The sequence below is a fragment of the Pseudophryne corroboree genome, chromosome 8 (assembly GCF_028390025.1).
Source record: "Pseudophryne corroboree isolate aPseCor3 chromosome 8, aPseCor3.hap2, whole genome shotgun sequence".
NCBI classification, from domain to species: Eukaryota; Metazoa; Chordata; class Amphibia; order Anura; family Myobatrachidae; genus Pseudophryne; species Pseudophryne corroboree.
Window position 1 is genome coordinate 248,287,024 of NC_086451.1, and position 26,720 is coordinate 248,313,743.

A 26,720-nucleotide genomic window follows, 5' to 3' on the forward strand; every position below is an offset into this window, starting at 1 on the left:
CTGAGGAAGTCTGCTTCCCAGTTTCCATTCCCGGAATGAAACACTGCTGACAGTGCTATCACATGATTTTCCGCCCAGCGAAAAGTCCTTGCAGTTTTTGCCACTGCCCTCCTGCTTCTTGTGCCGCCCTGTCTATTTACGTGGGCGACTGCCGTGATGTTTTATCCCACTGGATCAATACCGGCTGACCTTGAAGCAGAGGTCTTGCTAAGCTTAGAGCATTATAAATTTACCCTTAGCTATATTTATGTGGAGAAAAATCTCCAGACTTGATCACACTCCCTGGAAATTTTTTCCTTGTGTGACTGCTCCCCAGCCTCTCGGGCTGGCCTCCGTGGTCACCAACATCCAAAACTGAATGCCGAATCTGCGGCCCTCTAGAAGATGAGCACTCTGTAACCACCACAGGAGAGACACCCTTGTCCTTGGATATAGGGTTATCCGCTGATGCATCTGAAGATGCGATCCGGACCATTTGTCCAGCAGATCCCACTGAAAAGTTCTTGCATGAAATCTGCCGACTGGAATTGCTTCGAAGGAAGTCACCATTTTTTTACCATGGCCCTTGTGCAATGATGCACTGATTTTAGGAGGTTCCTGACTAGCTCGGATAACTCCCTGGCTTTCTCTTCCGAGAGAAACACCTTTTTCTGGACTGTGTCCAGAATCATCCCTAAGCACAGGAGACTTGTTGTCGGGATCAGCTGCGATTTTGGAATATTTAGAATCCACCCCTGCTGTTGTAACAGTATCCGAGATAGTGCTACTCCGACCTCCAACTGTTCCCTGGACTTTGCCCTTATCAGGAGATCGTCCAAGTAAGGGATAATTAAGACGCCTTTTCTTCGAAGAAGAACCATCATTTCGGCCATTACCTTGGTAAAGACCCGGGGTGCCGTAGACAATCCAAACGGCAGCGTCTGAAACTGATAGTGACAGTTCTGTACCACGAACCTGAGGTACCCTTAGTGATAAGGGCAAATTTGGGACATGGAGGTAAGCATCCCTGATGTCTCGGGACACCAGATAGTCCCCTTCTTCCCGGTTCGTTATCACTGCTCTGAGTGACTCCATCTTGATTTGAACCTTTGTAAGTGTTCAAATTTTTTTAGATTTAGAATAGGTCTCACCTAGCCTTCTGGCTTCAGTACCACAATATAGTGTGGAATAATACCCCCTTTTCTTGTTGTAGGAGGGGTAATTTAATTATCACCTGCTGGGAATACAGCTCGTGAATTTTTTCCCATACTGCCTCCTTGTCGGAGGGAGACCTTGGTAAAGCAGACTTCAGGAGCCTGCGCAGGGGAAACGTCTCGACATTCCAAACTGTACCCCTGGGATACTACTTGTAGGATCCAGGGGTCCTGTACGGTCTCAGCGTCATGCTGAGAGCTTGTCAGAAGCGGTGGAACGCTTCTGTTCCTGGGAATGGGCTGCCTGCTGCAGTCTTCTTCCCTTTCCTCTATCCCTGGGCAGATATGACTCTTATAGGGACGAAAGGACTGAAGCTGAAAAGACGGTGTCTTTTTCTGCAGAGATGTGACTTAGGGTAAAAACGGTGGATTTTCCAGCAGTTGCCGTGGCCACCAGGTCCGATGGACCGACCCCAAATAACTCCTCTTCCTTTATACGGCAATACACCTTTGTGCCGTTTGGAATCTGCATCACCTGACCACTGTCGTGTCCATAAACATCTTCTGGCAGATATGGACATCGCACTTACTCTTGATGCCAGAGTGCAAATATCCCTCTGTGCATCTCGCATATATAGAAATACATCCTTTAAATGCTCTATAGTCAATAAAATACTGTCCCTGTCAAGGGTATCAATATTTTTAGTCAGGGAATCCGACCAAGCCACCCCAGCTCTGCACATCCAGGCTGAGGCGATCGCTGGTCGCAGTATAACACCAGTATGTGTGTATATACTTTTTATGATATTTTTCCAGCCTCCTGTCAGCTGGCTCCTTGAGGACGGCCCTATCTATAGACGGTACCGCCACTTGTTCTGATAAGCGTGTGAGCGCCTTATCCACCCTAAGGGGTGTTTCCCAACGCGCCCTAACTTCTGGCGGGAAAGGGTATACCGCCCATATTTTCTATCGGGGGGAACCCACGCATCATCACACACTTCATTTAATTTATCTGATTCAGGAAAAACTACGGTAGTTTTTTCACATCCCACATAATACCCTCTTTTGTGGTACTTGTAGTATCAGAAATATGTAACACCTCCTTCATTGCCCTTAACGTGTGGCCCTAATAAGGAATACGTTTGTTTATTCACCGTCGACACTGGATTCAGTGTCCCTGTCTGTGTCGACCGACTAAAGTAAACGGGCGTTTTAAAACCCCTGACGGTGTTTTTGAGACGTCTGGACCGGTACTAATTGTTTGTCGGCCGTCTCATGTCGTCAACCGACCTTGGCGCGTGTTGACATTATCACGTAATTCCTAAATAAGCCATCCATTCCGGTGTCGACTCCCTAGAGAGTGACATCACCATTACAGGCAATTGCTCCGCCTCCTCACCAACATCGTCCTCATACATGTCGACACACACGTACCGACACACAGCACACACACAGGGAATGCTCTGATAGAGGACAGGACCTACTAGCCCTTTGGAGAGACAGAGGGAGAGTTTGCCAGCACACACCAAAAACGCTATAATTATATAGGGACAACCTTATATAAGTGTTTTCCCTTATAGCATCTTTTTTTTTTTTATATTTCTAACGCCAAATTAGTGCCCCCCCTCTCTGTTTTAACCCTGTTTCTGTAGTGCAGTGCAGGGGAGAGCCTGGGAGCCTTCCCTCCAGCCTTTCTGTGAGGGAAAATGGCGCTGTGTGCTGAGGAGATAGGCCCCGCCCCTTTTTCGGCGGCCTCGTCTCCCGCTCTTAACGGATTCTGGCAGGGGTTAAATATCTCCATATAGCCCCCGGAGGCTATATGTGAGGTATTTTTAGCCAAAAAAGGTTTTCATTTGCCTCCCAGGGCGCCCCCCTCCCAGCGCCCTGCACCCTCAGTGACTGCCGTGTGAAGTGTGCTGAGAGGAAAATGGCGCATAGCTGCAGTGCTGTGCGCTACCTTAAGAAGACTGAGGAGTCTTCTACCGCCGATTCTGGACCTCTTCTCGTTTCAGCATCTGCAAGGGGGCCGGCGGCGAGGCTCCGGTGACCATCCAGGCTGTACCTGTGATCGTCCCTCTGGAGCTAATGTCCAGTAGCCAAGAAGCCAATCCATCCTGCACGCAGGTGAGTTCACTTCTTCTCCCCTAAGTCCCTCGTTGCAGTGATCCTGTTGCCAGCAGGACTCACTGTAAAATAAAAAACCTAAGCTAAACTTTTCTAAGCAGCTCTTTAGGAGAGCCACCTAGATTGCACCCTTCTCGGCCGGGCACAAAAATCTAACTGAGGCTTGGAGGAGGGTCATAGGGGGAGGAGCCAGTGCACACCACCTGATCCTAAAGCTTTACTTTTTGTGCCCTGTCTCCTGCGGAGCCGCTATTCCCCATGGTCCTTTCAGGAACCCCAGCATCCACTAGGACGATAGAGAAATGTTTTATAGGTTTTTTACCTTTCTAAACCATAGTTACACTAACAGAAGTTTTCCATATAAATCAGGCATTCCCAACCGCGGTGCTCAAGGCACACCAACAGTGCAGGTTTTAGTGATATCCAGGCTTCAGCACAGATGGTCAAATCAAAATAACTGAGGTACTAATTAAGTCACCTGTGTTCAAGCCTGAATATCACTAAAACCAGGACTGTTAGTGTGCCTTGAGGACCGAGGTTGGAAAACACGGATATAAATATTGCACACAATTAAAGTTTGTTCCCACTGAAAAAAAAAAGAGAGTTATGGTAGACTTACCTTTGTTAACTCTCTTTCTTCGAAGTCCATAGGGTGCACAGGAAATATCTTAGGATGTAGGTGGTTAGATAGGACCGGGCAACAAACAGTTAAAGCTTTTACATCTCCCAGGATGCTCTGGTCCTTCTCCCTTATACCCTGCCCACAGCCGAGGCTATTCAATTTTCGGAACAAGCCCAAGGCAGGAGCAGGATAGGAGAGAAGAGAACCAGTGACCAAGAATAAAAACCCATAGAAGCCAGGTGCGTCAGGTGGGCGCCCTGTGGACCCTATGGACTTAACAGAGTTAATAAAGGTAATTCTACCATAACTCTCCTTTTCTTCTTGAGGATCCACAGGGAATACCTTGGGGATGTCCCAAAGCAGTTGTTTATGGGAGGGGATGCTCCTGAGCGGAGATGAGAATCCGGCGCCCAAATTAAGCAACCTGAGAGGCAAAAGTATCAAAGGCATAGAACCAAAGAAAGGTGTGGACAGAAGACCACATGGCCCCCTTGCACAGTTGTTCAGCAGATGCACAATGGCGGGCTGCCCACGAAGGACCCACATAGCGAGTAGAATGAGCAGACTGTATCCGGCACAAGGAGGTAAGCCAGTGAGATAGTCATGCAAAGCCAACTGGCTAGAGTCTGTTTGATAGTTGTCCATCCCCTCTTGTGGAATCTGTAGAGGACAAAGAGGGAAACCGATTTCTGGATGGAGCTGGTACGATCCACATAAACCCGAAGAGCACGGACCACGTCCAAGTAGGCCGCCCTGCTGAGAGGTGCAGGGATTGGAAGGCCGGTTCCACAAAGTCTTTGTTAAGGTGGAACCTGGACACCACCTTGGGAAGGTAGCCAGGTCGAGTTCGAAGGACAGCCCTGTCTCGATGAAAGATCAGAAAGGGAGAGCGCCAATAAATCAGACACCCTTCAGGCAGATTCAATAGCCAGACGAGAGTCTTCGCCGTCAACCATTTGAGGTCCACCAAGTCTAGGAGTTGAAACGGGGGCTCCTCAAACACATGAAGAACTACTGACAAATCCCACTGAGCCACCGGAGGGACAAAGGGAGGTTGAATACGAAGGACACCATGAAGAAATGTGCGATCAGCAGCCAGTGGAGGAATTCTGCACTGGAACCAGACTGACAGAGCAGAGACATGCACTTTCAGAGAGGCCAGGCGGAGGCAGAGATCCAGTCCAGCTTGAAGAAAAGCAAGGATCTGGGAAACTTGAAAAACCAGAGGGTCATAGTGTTTTTTTAGCACACCACTGGAAGAACGTATGCCACACATGGTAATAGATATGGGCTGAGGCTGGTTTCCGCACTCTGAGCATGGTCTGAATCACAGAGCGGGAGAAACATCTGGACATTAGAAGGGATGACTCGCCACACCATCAAAGACAGACAGGCTAGGCTCTGGTGCAGACAGAAACCTTAAGACAACATGTCCGGTGGTAGAGGAAGTGGAAATGGAGTGTCTATGGAGAGACTCTGGAGATCGGAGAACTAATGGTGCCTAAGCCAGGTCAGTGCCTCCTTCTTGCTTGAATTTGCAAAGAACCCTGGGAAGGAGGGAGACTGGAGGGAAGAGGTACGCCAGACGGAAGGTTCACTTCACTATCAGGGTGTCTAAGAAGGCTGCTTTAGGATCTATTGTCCTGGACCAGTACACACGTACCTTGAGATGTGTCTTGAGGCCATGAGGTCCATGTCCGGCAGGCCCCATTTATCCACCAGGAGTTGGAAGACCTCTGGGTGTAGAGTTCATTCGCCGACGTGCACAATGTGACCTCCCAGTTGAGGATTCCTAGGATGAACACTGACCAAATGGCGTTTGGCCCATTGGAGAATGTGCTCCATTTCCTGCATTGCCAACAGACTGTGAGTACCTCCCTGATGATTGAGGTAGGCCACCGCAGTGGTGTTATTGGACTGGACTTGGACAAGTCTGCCCTGGAGAATGTCCCATGCCAGAGTGAATGCCTTGTGGACAGCACAAAGATCCAAGATGTGGACTGGCAAGCAACTCTCAGTGGGAGTCCAATGGCCCATAACTGCACATCTGCGGAGACTGGCATTCGTGGTGCGGAGATCCAGAACGGTCGACCCTTGTCCCAGTGGGATGTCTACAGCCACCAGGCTACGGACAGACGAACCTCCAGAGAGACTGGGACCTGATCAGATGCTGCTACCCATTCCATCTGGACAGGATCAGGTGTTGAAGGGTTCTGGAGTGGGACCGGGCGTACTCCAACATGTCGAAACTGAAGCGGCTGAAAATTAATTTGCACACTCATTGCTGTAGTGGGGATATCTTGTCTGGTGGTAGAAAAAATTTGCTGTACCTAAGAATCCAGGAGAGCTGCCAGATGTAACATCCTTTGAGAACGAATTAGGGATGACTTTTTCCAGTTGATTAGCCAGCCGTGTGTTAGTCAGCTGAAGATGGCGGTGAAGGACCTCTGGAGAGTGTGCCAGAATGAGCAAGTTATCCAGGTATGGGAGTATTCTGGAAGTGTTGCTGGAAGACAGGACACCGTAAAAACTGATGATGAAAGGCGCTATAGGCCATGTAGGCAAGCATCCCAAATGGCGTCCTGAATGTTCAGAAACACCATAAAGTTCCCAGGCTCCATAGCTAGGACGATAGAGCGGAGGGTTTCCATATGAAACCTGGACACTCTGATAAAACTGTTCAGGGATTTGGGATTGATGATATGCCATTGAGACCCATTGGGTTTCTGAACCAAGAAAATGGTAGAGTAAAAACCCATCCCTCGATGTGACGAAAAGGACAGGGATTACTACCCCCGAGTGCAGTAGGGAATGAATAGCCTTCTGGAGGGCCAGGGCTTTGTTTGAGTCTGATGGAGGGTCTGTGTAAAAAAACTGCTGGGGGGGGGTGGTGTCTCAGGAATGAACGAGTGTACCCATGAGAGACCACTTCTTGCAACCAGGCATCTGTTGTGGTCTGACGCCAGGACTATGCAAACTGAAGAAGTCGGCCTCCCACCCTGGGTTCCCCCAGGAGGAGTCCTGTCCCATGAGGCTGAAGGTAAAACTTCAGACTTGGTAGCTGGACGTCTGGCAGCCCAGGCCTGCTTGGCTCTGAGCTTGGAGGCCTTTATGGAAGCTGACTACCGAGGGAAGTACTTCTTTAGCTTTGCTTTGGGGGTGAAAGGACCAAAAGGAAGATGTTCAAGGCCTCGGGGTAGATGCTGAGGGCAGGAAAGCAGTTTTAGAGACTGCCAGAGTAGCCACAATTTTGCGCTAAACAGTATCTCCCCAGTGTAAGGCAATGTTTCCAGGCCCTTCTCCTTGTCAGCTTTCTATGAGCGTAGCCAGATGATGCGGCGTTCCAACCACCGAAGTAGCAGACGGTTTAAAAACCAGGAGACCGGTATCCAAAGCCTATTCAAAGTATCCGAAGTAGGAGGCTACATCTCTGATATGCAAGATGTGGGACAGCTGGTCCCGGTTAACATCAGAGGGAAGAATTTCCTCCAGAGCATCTGTCCAGCTCTCAATGGCTTTAGCCACCTAGGCAGCCACTATAGACGGTCAAGTAATAGACAGATGCAAGAGAATAGACAGATTTGAGACAGACTTCAATCTTCCTAACCGTAGTCTTTTTTAGGGATGATGATGTAGGGATAGGTAAAGTAGAGCTTTTAACCAAACATTCCACATGGGAATCCACTGCAGGGGGAGCCTCCCACTTAGCACAATCATCAGCTGGGATAGGGTACAAAGAAGCCAGGCGCTTTTGTAGCTGGAAACTTTTTATCAGGGGTATTCCATGCTTCACGCATGAGTTCAGTAAGCTGATCTGACTGAGGAAATTCTTCCATACCTACCTTTCTGGCGCTTAAAAAGCGGGTCTGTTGGTTTTAGGAGTAGGCTCCTCCTCTTTTATTTATAGGATGATTTTGATGGCCCTCACTAGTGCAGGTATATCCACTGCAGACTGACGCTCCTCCTTCCCTGAGGGGACAGTGAGAAAGGCACTTGTGTCCTCTGCCTCCCCAGAGGACACCTCAGAATTGAAAGCTGCGTAGACTGTGAGGATTGCACATCACGTCTAGTTGCTTTAGTGGGTAAGGGTCATTCACCATGTAACATCCATTGAAAGGCAGTAGAGGTAGTAGCTAGACTCTACTGAGGAAGTGAGCACATCCACCCATGGAGGTGCATAGAAGAGACTGGTATAGCAGGGTAGGCAACACATTGTGGGAACAAACACGGGAGCTGCTAAGTGGTCCGCAATCTGTGTCAACAGCTGTGAAATGGAAGCACAGGGGGGATCTAGAACAGGAGCTGGAGGGGTCGGCTGGTTAGGTGGGATATAGCAAGATGCACACAAACCAATCTGTATAATGTCTTGAGGGGATAATCCTGCTGAATAGGACTTGCATGAGACCAGCATAGAGGGTGCAACCTGCTTGTTACTCTTGCCTTTGCTAGACCCAGCTGCAGGAACAGTATAACACACAATATGGCACTAGGCAGTGTACAACAAATATAGTACTGTGACAGCATTTACAAATACTGGTAGATGTGAAGTACAATGAACCCCTATACACCGGTATATTAGGGTTATAAGAAACAAAGGGAAACGTATAAGATGACAGTAGAAAAATCAGACAGCAGAGATTAGCACAAGTCACATACAAGGCAGAATACAATATATATATATACATATATATAACTGCAATGGGCACTAAATCAACTACACAGACTGCAGTGGCTGGTAGGATATAGCGCTAAATAACATAGCTTCTAGGAGAGGTATACAGGGAGACTGGATCCAGCATTCCCAGGGGCCTGTAGCTGCTTGTAAAATGGCTACTGAGAGTCTCTGAGGAGGAGGGTGAAGGAGGAGAAGCTCAGAGGCGGGAAGCTTCCATTGAATCCTGCTCTGAACTGGGGGAAGGGCCACTGGGAGAGAGCCGACATCAACCTCCAGGGCTACAGGCCTCAACTAACTCCCGGTGCCAGTAAATTTTGCACTGGTGGCCTAGTAAGGTCCCGAACGAACTGGGACACATATCAGAACCCCCAGTCTGTCTCCAAGACCGGAGGTAGGACTGCATCATGATGCGCCTTCCTGCTAGCAGGGACCCACCTTACGTGTCACCCCATGCTCTGGCTGCAGTCCGGAGTCCCCCAGGGAGCCTTGCTAGCAGTGCTCCAAGGTGCCCCGCCGGAATCACCAGTCTACTCACTGGTGTTGAGGCTCCAGCAGGGAGTTAATTGAACAGCAGAGCTGGCGTCCTTAGGACTGCTCTGTCTGAAGTAAAAAGAAAAAGTGAATCAGAAAATAAAGCTTGGGGCTGCTGAATAGCAGCCACACTGTTAAATATGCACCCGGCTCCTGCCATCACCAAAACAAAACTGAATAGCGGAGCTGTGGGCTGGGAATAAGTGGGGAAGGACTGGAGCATCCTGGGAGCTGTAAAAGCTTTAACTGTTTGGTATCCAGTCCTATCCAACCACCTACACTTCAAGGTATTCCCTCCGGAGCCCTATGGACCCTGAAGAATAAACTAGGTTTCCTTCAGGTCTGAGAAACATTGCATTTGCTGTGTAACAACTTTAGATACAATGCAATGATTACTTAAATGTATCCAAAGTAACTTGACCAATGGGGAAAGTCTTGCATTGGGGTGTAGCATGTGTTGCCGGCGCTCGGGCTCCCAGGGACCAGCATACCGGCGCCTAACTGCCAGCATACCGACAGCGTGGCAAGCGCAAATGAGCCCCTTGCGGGCTCGCTGTATATTCTCCCTCCAGGGGGGTAGTGGACCCCCAAGAGGGAGAAAAAGTGTCAGTATGCCGGCGCCGGTATACTGTGCACCGGGATCCCAACAGCCGGCAAACTGAAGACCACCCCATGCATTGTAGGCTATAAATAACGCTTCAACAAAAGGAAGCAGTAAGGATGCCGCTCATGTTATTAAGAAATGCAAATATGCACAAAAAGTTAAGTTGTTCATGCAGACGGACTTATCCCAAAAGGTTTTTATTGATAACCTATAACAAATAGAACATGTCAAGAAATATATTTCCCTCAAGGAACATTCAAACGCACTAACTGAAACTGGAAAAAACGTAACAGACACAATAAAATGTCAATAAACAATAACACTTACAGTTTAAGCAGCAAGGACGAAAAAACAACAGAGACTGAAGAAGCTGCCATTGCTGCGGATCCCATCCAGGGTTGCAGAATCAAACCAACTGGCATAAACACACCTGCAAGAATAGTGACAGCTTTACATATGAAATGCAGCACATATTTATTATAATCTATCTATCTATCTATCTACCTACCTATCTACATCTATATACACTTGCGGAATAAGAGGCGTCACTCGGAGTCTACAATGAATGGAAAAACGTGTAATAAAGTGCTACATCAACGTTTCGGGGACCATCATCCCCTTCACCCCGAAACGTTGATGTAGCACTTTATTACATGTTTTTCCATTCATTGAAGACACCGAGTGCCGCCTCTTATTCCGCAAGTATTATACAGGGTTTACCCCTGGGGAGGGCACCAGAGCAAGACAGTCCCAGTGTGGATTACCGGAGTGCCATATATATATATATATATATATAGCACGAATTGGTGGGCGGCACTCCAAGGATTTGAAAGAAGAATCACAGCTACACAAGCTTTTAAGTCATCAACGTTTCAGACGCCTTTTATTTGCGCCTTTCGTCAGGATACAATTCATATAAAACTTACATACCTTTATACCCCCAGGGCGTGAGAAATCCCTCCTGCCGCTCTCGTGCTTCCGGTGCCAGCGCCATGACGTCATACGCACGTCTCCATACCAACGGTAACCATAGGAACCGTGGGCGGAACTATCTCCACGGCAACACAGCTAAACATGAATACCTAAACAGCCGGGCCCACCGGCCCCGCAAAAGCCGCGCTGGCTACGGAAACCAGGAGCAACAAGAACAGATGCCTAATAGAAAAGACACCACAGTGAAATACATACCACACTCCCTTACCCGCCACATCGTACCTGCGCAACCACAAACACGCGGCCCAAGTGGCTCCAGGAGTGTATCCCCAATATCGAGTGTTCCCTCCACCACCAACCACCTCATTAGAGACCAAATGTGTGAGAACTACCCGCTCCAGGTGAGGGTGTTATCATCATGGCCCAGGCATCTATGGACTGACTCAACAGTCACTAATTAATTAATTCCCATCCCACTCACAAAACGGGGAAAGCTTACCCCTGTCAGCCATGGTGATAACCCCCCACTCGCAGAAAAAATGTATAGTATAGGAGGTAGTAGCCCCCCAACTGCATGCAAAGTTTGGGCTGAAATGCCCGGAACTGACAATCAAATAAAATAAAATATGTCAAAAGATGGAGCAGTTTACTCAAAGAAAACAAAGGAGAGACAAGTTCTCGTTGAGGCCAAACGGCGCCACAGTATTGAATTCAAAAATCCATCGTGCCTCTAGCTGCAACAACTTTCTGTTGCGATCTCCTCCTCTTATCATCGATGGAACGTGGTCGATCAATTTATAACGTAGGGCTGCCATTGTATGCCTTGCCTCCTTAAAATGCCTAGCTACAGGCTGGTCGATTTCTTTGCCTTCCAAGGCCTGTCTGATGGCTGACCTATGCTGTGCTGCCCTTTCCCTAAACGTACAGGTAGTCTTGCCAATATAGGCCAAGCCACATGGGCACTTAATGATGTAAATTACGAATTTAGATGTACAAGTAAGCACATGCTTGATCGCAATCTTCTTCCCCGAATGCGGGTGCAGTACAACTGATCCGGTCTCCAAATATCTGCAGGTAGTGCAACCAATGCATTTGTACGATCCCGGTGCCTTCGTAAGGAAGTGTGATCTTAGTTCTCTTCCCAGCGCAGTGGTATCATTATGAACCAGCCAGTCCTTAAGGTTACGCCCCCTCCGATGGCAGTTCAATACCTTAAATTGGTTCAGGATTGGAAGGGACTTGTCCGTTTTGATAATTGGCCACAACTTCCTCACTTTATTCCTTACAATCGTACTCGCTGTATTGTAAGTAGTTACCAATGGAATCACCTTCTTTGAGACTTTCTCTTTCCTAAGCAGACATTGAGCGCGTGGTAGTGCCAATGCTTTAGTTTTAGCATTCATTAGATCTTCCATTAGATAACCCCTTTCCACATACTTGGATATCATCCTATCCACCTCTGCTTCGCAGTCTTCCTGATTGCTGATGATGCGTCTTGCTCGGAGGAACTGCGAGAAGGGGAGACCCTTCTTCATGGCCACAAGATGGAAACTTTTGGCGTGTAACAACGTGTTTTTATCAGTCAATTTATGGTACACCGAAGTTTGCAAGCCATCCCCCTTCCTGGATATTAGAACATCCAAGTAGTGTATAACATCAGTACTGCATTCAAACGTGAATTTGATATTATTGTCAAGATGATTAACTGCTTGCATCCGAATTTCAAAATCTTCTGGAGTGCCAGCCCATATTAGAAGCAGATCATCTATATAGCGGGTGAAGAGAAGTAGCCCATCCGAGAACGCTGGATTCTGCAAAAACAGCCGCTTCTCAATCTCCAGCATGTAGGCATTCGCAAAGGCCGGTGCCACGTTACTCCCCATGGCACAGCCTACCCGCTGAAGGTAGAACTGGCCATTAAGGCTTTCAGGCAATTAAATTAAATACGGGTGAATTGCTTAGTTTCTCTGAATCAGAGGCAGAAGCAGTGTTGGTGAAGGACACTTTTCAGGCTACGGCCGGGGGGGATTCTGCTGAGGACATTTTCTTTGCATTGCTCAAACTCCGTAAACGAGAGATCGACTATCATCTACATGGGGTTACGATTTCCGATTATTATAGAGAACGTAAGATCCCTAGGGGGTTCAGGATAAAAAATATCCCTACAATTGGGAGAACCAATCCTGAATTCTGTAGGCGATGGGCAGCAGTACTGAACAAGTGCTCACTTGATCTAATGATCCTGGTGGTTGAGGAGTCAACCAGGATTCTGAATGAGACAAGGGTAAAGATCAGTGAGGTGGAGCGTACATCCAACCATATATTGGTGAATGATACCAAAGAAAACTGGGTGCAGAAATTACAAGGTAAAATTGACTCCTACAAACACGAGTTGATTAAATATAAAAAGGCTAAGCTGGCAACAGTAAATAAGGATTACGAGGATCAGACGGTGTACCCCTGGGCGACAGGGAGGTATCCCCCTCGAAGTAAGAGGTTTTTTCCGAAATGCAATACTAGGAAGTTCCTGACTGATACGGAGGGATCGGCAATGGATAGTTCAGCCACCGACTCCGATCAGGCAGCCAACACCAGCACGGGGAAGCCCCCTTTAGGGACCTCAACACGGGCAAAAGTCGCACCCCGAAAAGATGCCGCGGCAAAACAAGGCGGAGCAAGCAGTGGGAGAGGCAGAGGAAAACGTTGATTCCAAGAAGTGATCTGATTATTAATCTCTCCTCCCATGTTTTGACGGAAGATGAGAAATCATTACTTAATAAGGGTTTATCGTTTGTTCCAGTTACAAAATTTAATAGGTTTGATTGGAAAGTGGACTCTTGGAAGCACCAAAGAAATTTAAAATTAAAAGAACTATATGGAAAAAATACAGATTTGGAGGAACCAGCAAGGGGGAAACAGCCCCTACGAGCTAAGTCATCGTTTGACCCCCAAACACATAATGCTGCAATTAAAAGCTATGCACGTATGTTAGAAGGCAGTGTTGATAATGAGGCCACAAAGTTATCTAGGGCCCCATCTAACTTGACTAAAGGGGAGTTCCAAGCTTTGCGGGACTTGAGTAAGAACAAATCAGTGGTCATTAGGGCCGCAGATAAAGGGGGTGCCATTGTTTTGCAGGACCTGGCAGTATATAATGAAGAAGTGTATCGTCAATTGAATGACCAAACGGTGTACTGTAAACTAAACACTGATCCAACAATGAGGTTTAAGCAAGAAATCGATGCGATTTTGACAAAAGCGTATCAAGATTCCGTTATAGATAAGCAAACCTTTAAAGTATTGGTGGTGGAATATCCAATTACACCGATCTTATATACACTCCCGAAGGTCCACAAAAAATTGGATAACCCCCCGGGACGCCCCATAATATCTGCTCGTGGTTCCCTGTATAGTAACATCTCTAGATACCTGGATGATTTCCTTCAGCCTGTTATACAGGCAGAACCCACTGTGCTTTTAGATACAACTCAGCTGTTACTGTTGCTACAGAACTTGACACATCTCCCTGATATATGCACACTGGGGAGTGCAGACGTAGTGAGCCTCTACACGAACATTCCTCATGCTGAAGGAATAGAGGCGGTTAGACGTCTACTCCAGGGGAATATGCATTATAAGGGACCGGACATTGAATTTTTTCTCAAATTATTGGAGAAGACCCTCACCAGAAATTTTTTCTATTTCGATGGCCAGTTCTACCTTCAGCGGGTAGGCTGTGCCATGGGGAGTAACGTGGCACCGGCCTTTGCGAATGCCTACATGCTGGAGATTGAGAAGCGGCTGTTTTTGCAGAATCCAGCGTTCTCGGATGGGCTACTTCTCTTCACCCGCTATATAGATGATCTGCTTCTAATATGGGCTGGCACTCCAGAAGATTTTGAAATTCGGATGCAAGCAGTTAATCATCTTGACAATAATATCAAATTCACGTTTGAATGCAGTACTGATGTTATACACTACTTGGATGTTCTAATATCCAGGAAGGGGGATGGCTTGCAAACTTCGGTGTACCATAAATTGACTGATAAAAACACGTTGTTACACGCCAAAAGTTTCCATCTTGTGGCCATGAAGAAGGGTCTCCCCTTCTCGCAGTTCCTCCGAGCAAGACGCATCATCAGCAATCAGGAAGACTGCGAAGCAGAGGTGGATAGGATGATATCCAAGTATGTGGAAAGGGGTTATCTAATGGAAGATCTAATGAATGCTAAAACTAAAGCATTGGCACTACCACGCGCTCAATGTCTGCTTAGGAAAGAGAAAGTCTCAAAGAAGGTGATTCCATTGGTAACTACTTACAATACAGCGAGTACGATTGTAAGGAATAAAGTGAGGAAGTTGTGGCCAATTATCAAAACGGACAAGTCCCTTCCAATCCTGAACCAATTTAAGGTATTGAACTGCCATCGGAGGGGGCGTAACCTTAAGGACTGGCTGGTCCATAATGATACCACTGCGCTGGGAAGAGAACTAAGATCACACTTCCTTACGAAGGCACCGGGATCGTACAAATGCATTGGTTGCACTACCTGCAGATATTTGGAGACCGGATCAGTTGTACTGCACCCGCATTCGGGGAAGAAGATTGCGATCAAGCATGTGCTTACTTGTACATCTAAATTCGTAATTTACATCATTAAGTGCCCATGTGGCTTGGCCTATATTGGCAAGACTACCTGTACGTTTAGGGAAAGGGCAGCACAGCATAGGTCAGCCATCAGACAGGCCTTGGAAGGCAAAGAAATCGACCAGCCTGTAGCTAGGCATTTTAAGGAGGCAAGGCATACAATGGCAGCCCTACGTTATAAATTGATCGACCACGTTCCATCGATGATAAGAGGAGGAGATCGCAACAGAAAGTTGTTGCAGCTAGAGGCACGATGGATTTTTGAATTCAATACTGTGGCGCCGTTTGGCCTCAACGAGAACTTGTCTCTCCTTTGTTTTCTTTGAGTAAACTGCTCCATCTTTTGACATATTTTATTTTATTTGATTGTCAGTTCCGGGCATTTCAGCCCAAACTTTGCATGCAGTTGGGGGGCTACTACCTCCTATACTATACATTTTTTCTGCGAGTGGGGGGTTATCACCATGGCTGACAGGGGTAAGCTTTCCCCGTTTTGTGAGTGGGATGGGAATTAATTAGTGACTGTTGAGTCAGTCCATAGATGCCTGGGCCATGATGATAACACCCTCACCTGGAGCGGGTAGTTCTCACACATTTGGTCTCTAATGAGGTGGTTGGTGGTGGAGGGAACACTCGATATTGGGGATACACTCCTGGAGCCACTTGGGCCGCGTGTTTGTGGTTGCGCAGGTACGATGTGGCGGGTAAGGGAGTGTGGTATGTATTTCACAGTGGTGTCTTTTCTATTAGGCATCTGTTCTTGTTGCTCCTGGTTTCCGTAGCCAGCGCGGCTTTTGCGGGGCCGGTGGGCCCGGCTGTTTAGGTATTCATGTTTAGCTGTATTGCCGTGGAGATAGTTCCGCCCACGGTTCCTATGGTTACCGTTGGTATGGAGACGTGCGTATGACGTCATGGCGCTGGCACCGGAAGCACGAGAGCGGCAGGAGGGATTTCTCACGCCCTGGGGGTATAAAGGTATGTAAGTTTTATATGAATTGTATCCTGACGAAAGGCGCAAATAAAAGGCGTCTGAAACGTTGATGACTTAAAAGATTGTGTAGCTGTGATTCTTCTTTCAAATCCTTGGAGTGCCGCCCACCAATTCGTGCTGTCTGCTGGGCCTTGTAGTGCCACGGGAAGGCACCCAGGTATTTACATGGTGTTGTTGGAGTGCCGGTCATACATGCATATATATATATATATATATATATATATATATATATATATATACACACAATAGTCCTCACCATGAGGCTCCGGCCGGGGCTATGGTTAGGAAGAACCAGCACTCCATACTGCAAATTAAGGTAGCTTTTAATATCCTTATTCCTTAGACAAGTCTCATATGAGTAAACATGAACTATGTATAGCTACTTATCAGCCTTCACATCTACCAGTATTTGTAAATGCTGTCACAGTACTATATTTGTTGTACACTGCCTAGTGCCATATTGTGTGTTATACTGTTCCTGCAGCTGGGTCTAGCAAAGGCAAGAGTAACAAGCAGGTTGCACCCTCTATGCTGGTCTCATGCAAGTCCTATTCAGCAGGATTATCCCCTCAAGACATTATACAGATTGGATCAATCAAAGTACCCGCCATACAGCTAACCTGGTGGCGACAGAGGCAAGATCCTGCTAAGGCAAGAAAGTAGATGGATTTATCAACTGAAATCACTTGCTCCAGAAGGCCTAAATGAGGAGTTTCTGTTGATACCCTACCTATAGGTTAGCTGTATGGCGGGTACTTTGATTGATCCGGGTCCGGTATAATGAAGTGACCAGTGTATACAGTTGATTATATATTATATAAGATTACTGTGTTTCTCATGTGGTTGTCATGTAGCTGTGAATTCCATGATGCGCTGTGGTATTTTTATAGATGTTATGTTCATTTATTATAATAGGATTAGTCGTGAATTGGTACCATAGTTGCACAGTGTCAACCAATATCGTTGTGGTATCTGTGACTATACTAGATACAAATATATTGCAGTGCACCTATGGTCCAATTCAGACAGTGTACACACACTCTGATTTACTCTTGTCACTGATGGTTGTGGATGGGGCTAATTGATAGAATAACAAAATCCATGCCCTTGTTTTATGTGGTGTGTGGGAGTATAAGGTAGTGTGTGGATTTCACGTGGTTGTTATTCATTGTTATATGATAGCACTGGTCCTTTCCGTAACACCGACAGGGGGGAGCGTGTCCTCGTTGCTAAGCAACAAGAGGAGGTAACCTCCAGCGTCACTGTTTACATATGTGACGCTCCACGTCGCACTGAGCGTGCCTGTTGCCTGGCATCGTGGGTGCCGACGCCACCGCGTCACAGCGTGATGACGGCGGGGGCGGACACAGCGGTGCATAGTGCAGATAGGCGGCTCACCACGGGTTGCCTAGCAACGCGGGGATACTATCACGAGCGTCGCGCGTCAGTGACGTCATTGTGGTGCGCCCCGGGGATGCGGACGGTCGTGGAACACGAGTGGTGAGTTTGGTGGCGGGAAGGTTCGGAGCATCACACGACAGGTGGTCACAGTGTGGGGGTAATTAGTAAGGGTAGATAAGGATGCACATGTGATTAGTATTTTGGATTCTCCCCTGATGACGGTGTTGCCCGAAACGGCTGTTGGGAGTCACCCCTGGTCAGGAATGTATTCCCCAGGTTATGTCGAACTTCAAGGCTGATAAGTAGCTATACATAGTTCATGTTTACTCATATGTGACTTGTCTAAGGAATAAGGATATTAAAAGCTACCTCAATTTGCAGTATGGAGTGCTGGTTCTTCCTAACCATAGCCCCGGCCGGAGCCTCATGGTGAGGACTATTGTGTATTCAATTGTGCTAACTGAGCACCCACGGACTAACAGAAAATACTTGGTGTTTGAGCGGTTTATCTACAAATATATATATACATATACATATATATATATATATATATATATATATATATATATATACTGCCTCACAGTACTGAGGTCATGGGTTCGATTCCCACCATGGCCCTAACAGTGCGGAGTTAGTACATTCTCCCCGTACTTGTGTGGGTTTCCTCCGGTTTCCTCACACAATCCAAAAAATAGGACTTTAATTACCTACCGGTAAATCCTTTTCTTGTAGTCCGTAGAGGATGCTGGGGTCCATATTAGTACCATGGGGTACAGTCGGGTCCAACAGGAGCCATTGGCACTTTAAGAGTTTTACAGTGTGGGATGGCTCCTCCCTCTATGCCCCTCCTACCAGACTCAGTCTAGAAACTGTGCCCGAGGAGACAACATACTTCGAGAGAAGGAAATACACAGATAGTGGCGAGATTCATACCAGCTCACACAACAAGACAAATCCGGCCAACATGCCGGACAAACCCAGCAACAGCTGAAACAGTACAGAAACAGTAAAAAACGCAAAACTTACCTAGGAACCAGGCAGTACTGAACTAAATAACCCCTGCAGGATAAAGAAGCGCTGGGTGGGCGCCCAGCATCCTCTACGGACTACGAGAAAAGGATTTACCGGTAGGTAATTAAACTCCTATTTTCTCTTACGTCCTAGAGGATGCTGGGGTCCATATTAGTACCATGGGGATGTACCAAAGCTCCCAGAATGGGAGGGAGAGTGCGCAGGCTTCTGCAGAAGTACTTGACCAAACTTGAGGTCATCAGAGGCCAAAGTATTGCACTCGTAAAACTTAGCAAACGTTTTCGACCCAGACCAAGTAGCGGCTCGGCAAAGCTGTAAAGCCGAGACACCCTGGGCAACCGCCTAGGAAGAACCCACCTTACGAGTAGAGTGGGCCTTAACAGATTTTGGACACGGCAATCCTGCCATAGAATATGCATACTGGATGGTGAACCTGATCCAGCGTGAGATAGACTGCTTAGAAGCAGGACACACAATTTTCTTGGGATCATTGAGGACAAACAGAGAGTCCGATTTTCTGTGACGAGCCGTCCTCTTCACATAAATCTTCAAAGCCCTCACAACATCCAAGGCCTTTGAAGCAATTGAGGAGTCAGTAGCTACTGGCACCACAATAGGTTGTTTGATATGAAAAGCCAACACAACCTTAGGAAGGAACTGTTGACAAGTGTTGAGTTCCGCCCTATCTTCATGGAAGACCAGATAGGGACTTTTACAGGACAAAGCCCCCAATTCCGACACACGTCGAGCAGAAGCTAAGACCAACAAAGTGACCGCCTTCCACGTGAGAAACTTGATTTCAGCCTCCTGTAGAGACTCAAACCAATCCAATTGCAGGAACTGCAACACCACATCAAGATCCCAGGGTGCCGTTGGCGCCACAAAGGGAGGCTGGATGTGCAGAACCCCTTTCAAAAAGGGCCGAACCTCAGGGAGGACAGCCAATTGTTTTTGGAAGAAAATGGATAAAGCTGAGATCTGGACTTTGATGGAGCCCAATCTCAGGCCCATATCCACACCTGCTTCCAGGAAAAGGAGAAAATGTGCAAGTTGAAACTCCACCGCAGGAAATTTCTTAGATTCACACCAAGACACATATTTTTTCCAAATTCGATGGTAATGTTTAGATGTTCCCCCCTTCCTAGCCTGTATCAGGGTAGGAATAACCTTGCTCAGAATGCCCTTCCGAGCTAAGATCTCGCGCTCAACCGCCATGCCGTCAAACGTAGCCGTGGTAAGTCTTGATAAGCGAACGGCCCCTGCAGTAGAAGATCCTCTCGAAGAGGTAGGGGCCTTGGATCTTCCAGCAGTAGATCCAGCAGATCCGCGTACCAAGCCCTCCTTGGCCAGTCTGGAGCAATGAGGATTTCGAGAACTTTTGTTCTTTTTACAAGTTGTAAAACCTTTGGAATTGGAGGAAGTGGAGGGAACACATACACTGACGTGAACACCCACTGTGTTACTAGTGCATCCACCGCCACGGCATGTGGGTCCCTTGACCTGGAACAGTACCTCCGCAGCTTCTTGTTGAGGCGGAAGGCCATCATGTCTATGTGTGGAACCCCCCACCAACCGGTTACCTCCTCGAACACCCCCGGGTGGAGGCCCCACTCTCCTGGATGGAGATTGTGTCTGCTGAGGAAGTCCGCTTCCCAGTTGTCTACTCCCAGAATGAAGATTGCAGACATCGCTACAGCGCGCCTTTCTGCCCAGAGGAGGATTCTTGACACCTCTGACATTGCAGCCTGCTCTTAGTTCCACCTTGTCGGTTTATGTAGGCCACTGTGGTCACGTTGTCCGAATGAACCTGAACAGCCCGATCCTGTACAAAGTGTGCTGCTTGAAGAAGGCCGCTGTATACGGCTCTTAGCTCCAGGATGTTTATCGGAAGAAACTCCTGACTTGACCACCTTCCTTGGAAGGTTTCCCCTTGAGTGACTGCTCCCCAACCTATTAGACTTGCATCCGTGGTTAGAAGGATCCAGTCCTGGACTCTGAACCTTCGGCCCTCCAGAAGGTGTGGTAGTTGTAGCCACCAGAGGAGCGAAATCCTGGCTTTCAGAGACAGACGTATCCTCTGGTGCATGTGTAGGTGAGATCCCAACCACTGGTCCAAGAGATCCAGTTGAAAGGGTCGAGCATGAAATCTTCCGTACTGCAGAGCCTCGTAGGAGGCAACCATCTTCCCCAGAAGGCGGATGCACTGATGAACCGACACCCAGGCAGGCTTCAAGGCATCCCGGTCCATGGTTTGAATCACCAACGCTTTCTCCACCGGTAGAAACACCCTCTGCACCTCCGTGTCGAGGATCATCCCCAGAAAAAACAGCCTCCTTGTCGGCTCCAGATGAGACTTTGGAAGGTTCAGGATCCAACCATGCTCCTTGAGCAGATGCGTCGTGAGAGCAATGGATCTTAACAACTTCTCCCTGGACAATGCCTTGATCAGCAGATCGTCCAGGTATGGAATTATGTTCACCCCCTGCTTGCGGAGGAGAACCATCATCTCTGCCATCACCTTGGTGAAGACCCTTGGTGCCGTGGAGAGACCGAATGGCAGTGCCTGAAACTGATAGTGATCGTCCAACAGTGCAAACCTGAGATAAGCCTGATGCGGGGACCAAATGGGAATGTGGAGGTACGCATCCTTGATGTCCAGGGACACCAGAAACTCCCCCTCCGTCAGTCCTGAGATAACTGCTCTCAGAGACTCCATCTTAAATTTGAAGTCCCTGTGGTAGGGATTCAGAGATTTTAGGTTCAGAATCGGCCGTACCGAACCATCCGGCTCCTATACCACAAAAATGTTCGAATAGTAACCTTTGTTCAACTGATGAGGTGGAACTGGAACAATGACCTCGGACACTACCAATGTTCGGACAGCGTTCAGTAGAATAGCTCTGTCTGCCGGCAAAGCCAGTAAGCCTGATCTGAAGAATCGGTGAGGTGGGAGAGTTTGAAACTCCAGCCTGTACCCCGGGACACAATATCCTGTATCCAGGGGTCCAGGCCAGATGACACCCAGACGTGGGTGAAATGCCGGAGTCTTGCTCCCACCTGACCTACCTCCAGGCTGTGCGGTCCACCGTCATGCTGAGGACTTTGAGGTACCAGAAGAAGGCTTCTGATCCTGGGAACCTGCGGAAGCAGGCTTCTTGGATTTGGCACGACCACCTCTAAAGAAGGTGTGAGAGGGCTTGTACTTTCTAGGCCTAGCGGACCGAAAAGACTGACGTGTTGGGAGTAAAAGACTTCTTCGTAGCCGGTGCAGCTGAGGGGAGACTAGGAGACTTACTTGCGGTAGCCGTGGCAATCCACGCATCCAGCGCCTCCCCAAATAGAGCCTGACCTGTACAGGGAAGGCATTTAACACTTTTCCTGGATTCTGCGTCCGCAGACCATTGGCGTAGCCAGAGACCCCTGCGAGCCGAAACGGACATGAAGGAGATCCCTGCAGCCATGGAACCCAGATCCTTCATGGATTCTACCAGGAACACTGCAGAATCCTGTATGTTACAGTACGTAAAAATAAATCAATATCATCTTTATCCATCGTAGTCAAGTCCTCCTGCAGAGTAACTGGCCACTTTGCTATAGCTTTTGAAATCCATGCACAGGCAATAGTAGGCCGCAGTATAGCCCCTGAAGCAGTGTATATGGATTTGAGCGTAGCATCCACTTTGCAATCTTTCAACGCGGTAGATCCCGGGACTGGTAAGACCACCTGCTTTGACAGCCTGGAGACAGAGGCGTAAACTATAGGCGGAGACTCCCATTTTTTTCTATCGTCTTCCGGGAAGAGAAAAGCAGCCAGAACACTTTTTGGGATCTGGAATTTTTTCTCCGGGTTTTCCCAGGCTTTTTCAAATATAGTATTTAATTCCTTAGATGCCGGGAAGGTGAGAGGGACTTTCTTACTATCTGTGAAAAAAAGCCTCCTCAACCTGCTCAGGAGGTGTGTCACAAATATGCAACACATCCCGCATGGCCTCAATCATCAACTGCACCCCCTTAGCAAGTGATGCCGTCCCCCTCGACACATCCGCATCACCGTCTGCTGTGTCAGAATCGATATCCGTGTCATCCTGCATAATTTGGGCAAGAGCACGTTTGTGAGAATGTACCGCAGGGGGCCCCGAGGGAGCAGTATCGGACCATAGGACTGCAATACCCGAGTTGCATGCTCAGTCCTTGCAACCCTTTCATAAATCTGAGAAATAGCCCCCCTAAGAGAGGCCAACCACTCCGGTTCTCTAGCTGGGATCTGCGCTACAACAGTGCAATCCTGATTACATGGGATGGGATCTTCCTGAGAAGATAAATCCTCTGCAGCATATGAGACAGAATCTCTAGACATGTTTGCTTGTACACCCCGCATACACACAGGGTACAGGGCAGACAGAGTTTCCACCCCAAGAATGGCAGAGAGTCACAGAGATTGGAGCCAACCCACACACAGCGCTATATAGGTATAGGGAGACCCTTAACTAGCGCTGTGTCCCTTAATAGGTGACAGTCTTTACACAGCCTCCCCTCCTTTCTACATCCCCCTGGTACCGTACAGATAGCTGGAGGTGCTCTGTAGGAACTGCTCTTCCACTGGCAGCGTGTTTCCAGGCAGGAAAATGGCGCTGAATGCTGCTGGATCCGCTCTGAGGAGAAGCTCCACCCCCTTAATGGCGCTGTCTTCCCGCTCTTCCAAGATTATACTGGCCTGAGGATTTTGTGCTGGCTGAGATCCGCGGACCCCGACAGGCTTACTGGCCAGTGTAGGGTTAAGGCGCCGGCTCAGGGCGCCCCTCAAAGCGCCGCACCAAGTACTGCTGAGCCCCCGGAGCACAGTTAGTACTGTGCTCTTACCCCGTAGCCGCCATCTTCACATCAGCTCCCTGCTTGTTAGGGAGCCGATGACTCACTCGCCACACTTCAGCTCTGTAAGGGGGTGGCGGCATGCTGCTGGGGTGAGCGTTCCCCTGCGGCGGGGAGCGATCTATCCCCTCTGGAGCTCAATGTCCAGTCAGCGGAGACAGTGGCTCAGACCCTGCAGGGCGGACACTGCTTCCCCCCTCAGTCCCTCGATGCAGGGAGGCTGTTGCCAGTCCCTGTAAAATAAAAAACTCTAAAATAAACTTTACTAAAGAAGCTCTGTAGAGCTCTCCTAGCTGTGACTGGCTCCTTTGGGCACATATTCTGATAGGAGGGGCATAGAGGGAGTAGCCAGTCGACACGGTTAAACTCTTAAAGTGCCAATGGCTCCTGGTGGACCTGTCTATACCCCATGGTTCTAATATGGACCCCAGCATCCTCTAGGACGTAAGAGAAATATACTGGTAGGTTAATTGGCTTCCAACAAAATTAACCCTAGTGTGAATGTGTCTGTGTGTACATGTGATAGGGAATATAGATTGTAAGCTCCACTGGGGCAGGGACTGATGTGAATGGGCAAATATTCTCTGTAAAGCGCTGCAGGATATGTGTGCGCTATATAAGTAACTGGTAATAATAATAATAATAATATATACATAGTTTAGATGGCTTCACTAATGCTGTGGTTTCCTACTGACCAATTAATGTGTATAATTTCCTTCCAGTATTCCAATTTTTGCAGTATTCTACAATATGGACACCATACTGCCGCATTATGCAGACTGGGATGCTCTAATTGTTACTGATCTACTAACACTACACACTGGCTTGTAGAGCATGCTGGGATTTGTAGGCCAACTACTCTTAATGAAAATAACCCATCAGAACAAAACATCCTGACCGTGCCGAGTTGCCATTTCATACCTGCAGCTATAGGAATGCCAATGAGGTTGTAAATTAGAGCAAACACAAAATTTATTCGTATTCTTCTCACAGTCTTGCGTGATAAATTTATGCTGGCCACAACGTCCAGGAGATCATTCTGTGGGAGAGAAAAACAAACATATGCTTTGGCACTTAATATGGATCTATACCTTTATTTATAACGGGCCTTTTTGGTTCTGTAGCGATACACGGGAGATAGAATGAGATACATAGGTACGAACTGATGCAAATAGTTTACAGAGCTCATATAAATACATAATGGAAGTGTTTAATTACATAATTATACAGTGAAGACAAATGGGCGTACAATTTAGAGGGCATAAGGGAGGGGTCACAATATGAAGAAGAGCAAGAGAGGGCAGAGAGTAGGGAAGAGCAGAGATGGGAGAGTTAGGAGGAGGGGAGAAAGGCTAGAGTAAGAATGGAACTGGCAAAACATTTACTTACCCTTATAAGAACTACATCTGCAGCTTCAATGGCCACGTCAGTGCCAGTTCCTATGGCGATTCCCACATTGGCCATGGCAAGAGCTGGAGAGTCATTGATTCCATCTCCCACCATTGCCACCCTTATCCCTTGCTCCTGCAGTTGTCTTACTTTGGCAACTTTATGAGATGGGAGGACCTCAGCAAACACTTTAGTTATACCAACCTTTTGGAAGAAAAGGTAAAGGATACAAGTTTACAAATAACTGAATTTCTATCATCCTTATCAAAGTGTGATATTATGAACACAAAGACTTTCAAAAAGGCCCCAAATGTTATTTGTGTACAACTATGCATTCTCATGGCAGCCAAAGAGATTAATAGTCCGTGATCATTTCATGTAGCAGCTTATGCTATCCTAAAAGCCCTTCATAAAACAAAATGAGATGGTCCAGCAAAATAAACAAGTACTCATTTGTCATTCCTCTAGACCAGTGGTTCCCAACCTTTTACTGCCTGCTTCTGTATAATGTTTGGTGTCTGAGAGATACTGATCGGGCTCATATTGTCAGAGGCACAGGGGGTTATTCAGTGTTGTTAGTAAACCAAAAAAGTTAGCAATTGGGCAAAACCATGTGCACTGCAGGGTGGTGGTGGTGGGGGGGGGGGGGGGGGGGGCAGATATAACATGTGCAGAGATTTAGATTTGGGTGGGCTGTGTTCAAACTGAAATCTAAATTGCAGTGTAAAAATAAAGCAGTCAGTATTTACCCTGCAAAGAAACAATATAACCCACCCAAATCTAAATCTCTCTGCACATGTTACATCTGCCCCACCTGCAGTGCAACATGGTTTTGCCCAATTGCTAACTTTTTTGTTTGCTAACAACTCTGAATAACCCCCACAGACTGGTATGGAGAAGTGCCTGAGAATTTAGGAATAATCAGTCATAGACATATTTATAGGCAGCTATGTATAGGGTCAATTAAATGTATCTGATAATATAAGTTTTTATTTAAAGGGTGGGTGTCAGAGACAATTTTGGTGAAATGGGAGTTGGTGCTCTGCATATGGTACAGCACTGCTACAAAAACAGGGCACCGGACTTCAATGTATGCTAGCACTCACATTAACCCGGATAATGAAGGGTTTAATAAGTAAGAGTAGTGAATTTGTTGCATAATGGAAAACACAAGTTGTGGGTGTCTGACCAGGAGAACACCCAGATTATCATACTTCCCTGCCTGGCTCCCATCGGTCCTTACCTCTGTTTTCCCTGCTAATGTAGGTAGAAATTTTTATATGTTGTAGATTAAATGGGCCAATTGTACACAAAAGACTGTAATCAAAGTAACACGCTGGGAGATCTTCTGCTGAGTATTACCTTGGGGCAGGATGAAGCCGTTAAAAAAAGCCTAATCACACATTTCTCGACAGGAGCAAGGCTGAGAACACCTACACACGGGAAGCCAAGCTTGCTCCCCTATTCTAAGTGGCTAATAGAAGATCAAACCATAGGAGGACTTGATGCTCACATACTTTCCAGTCACTGAGGACTCACTGACTTCTATTCACAGATTTAGAGGCGTACTAATCTATTAGGCTATTTGATACATCACACCCAACATGTAAGCACTTTGTGTGATGTATCAAATCGTTTAAAGATAACAGAATAACCAATCAGCTTCTAGTTATCATTTATCAAGTACATTCTATAAAATGACAGGTGGAAAAGATGCCAATAGCAACCAAGCAGCAGTTAATGGTCATTGTATAAAGGTCTGATACAT

General features: G+C 47.4%; 1 protein-coding gene across 3 annotated transcripts in view; it reads right to left on the reverse strand.

Annotated features, from left to right (window-relative positions):
* Positions 1-26,720, reverse strand: part of ATP7A (ATPase copper transporting alpha) — a 461,725-nt gene that overhangs the window by 17,621 nt on the left and 417,384 nt on the right. For all 3 annotated transcript variants that reach the window (XM_063937168.1, XM_063937169.1, XM_063937170.1), the window contains exons 20-22: positions 24,953-25,156; positions 24,485-24,602; positions 10,017-10,119 (exon numbers count right to left, since the gene is read on the reverse strand). In XM_063937168.1, the coding sequence (XP_063793238.1) occupies positions 10,017-10,119; positions 24,485-24,602; positions 24,953-25,156 (425 nt within the window). The remainder of the gene's footprint in view (positions 1-10,016; positions 10,120-24,484; positions 24,603-24,952; positions 25,157-26,720) is intronic.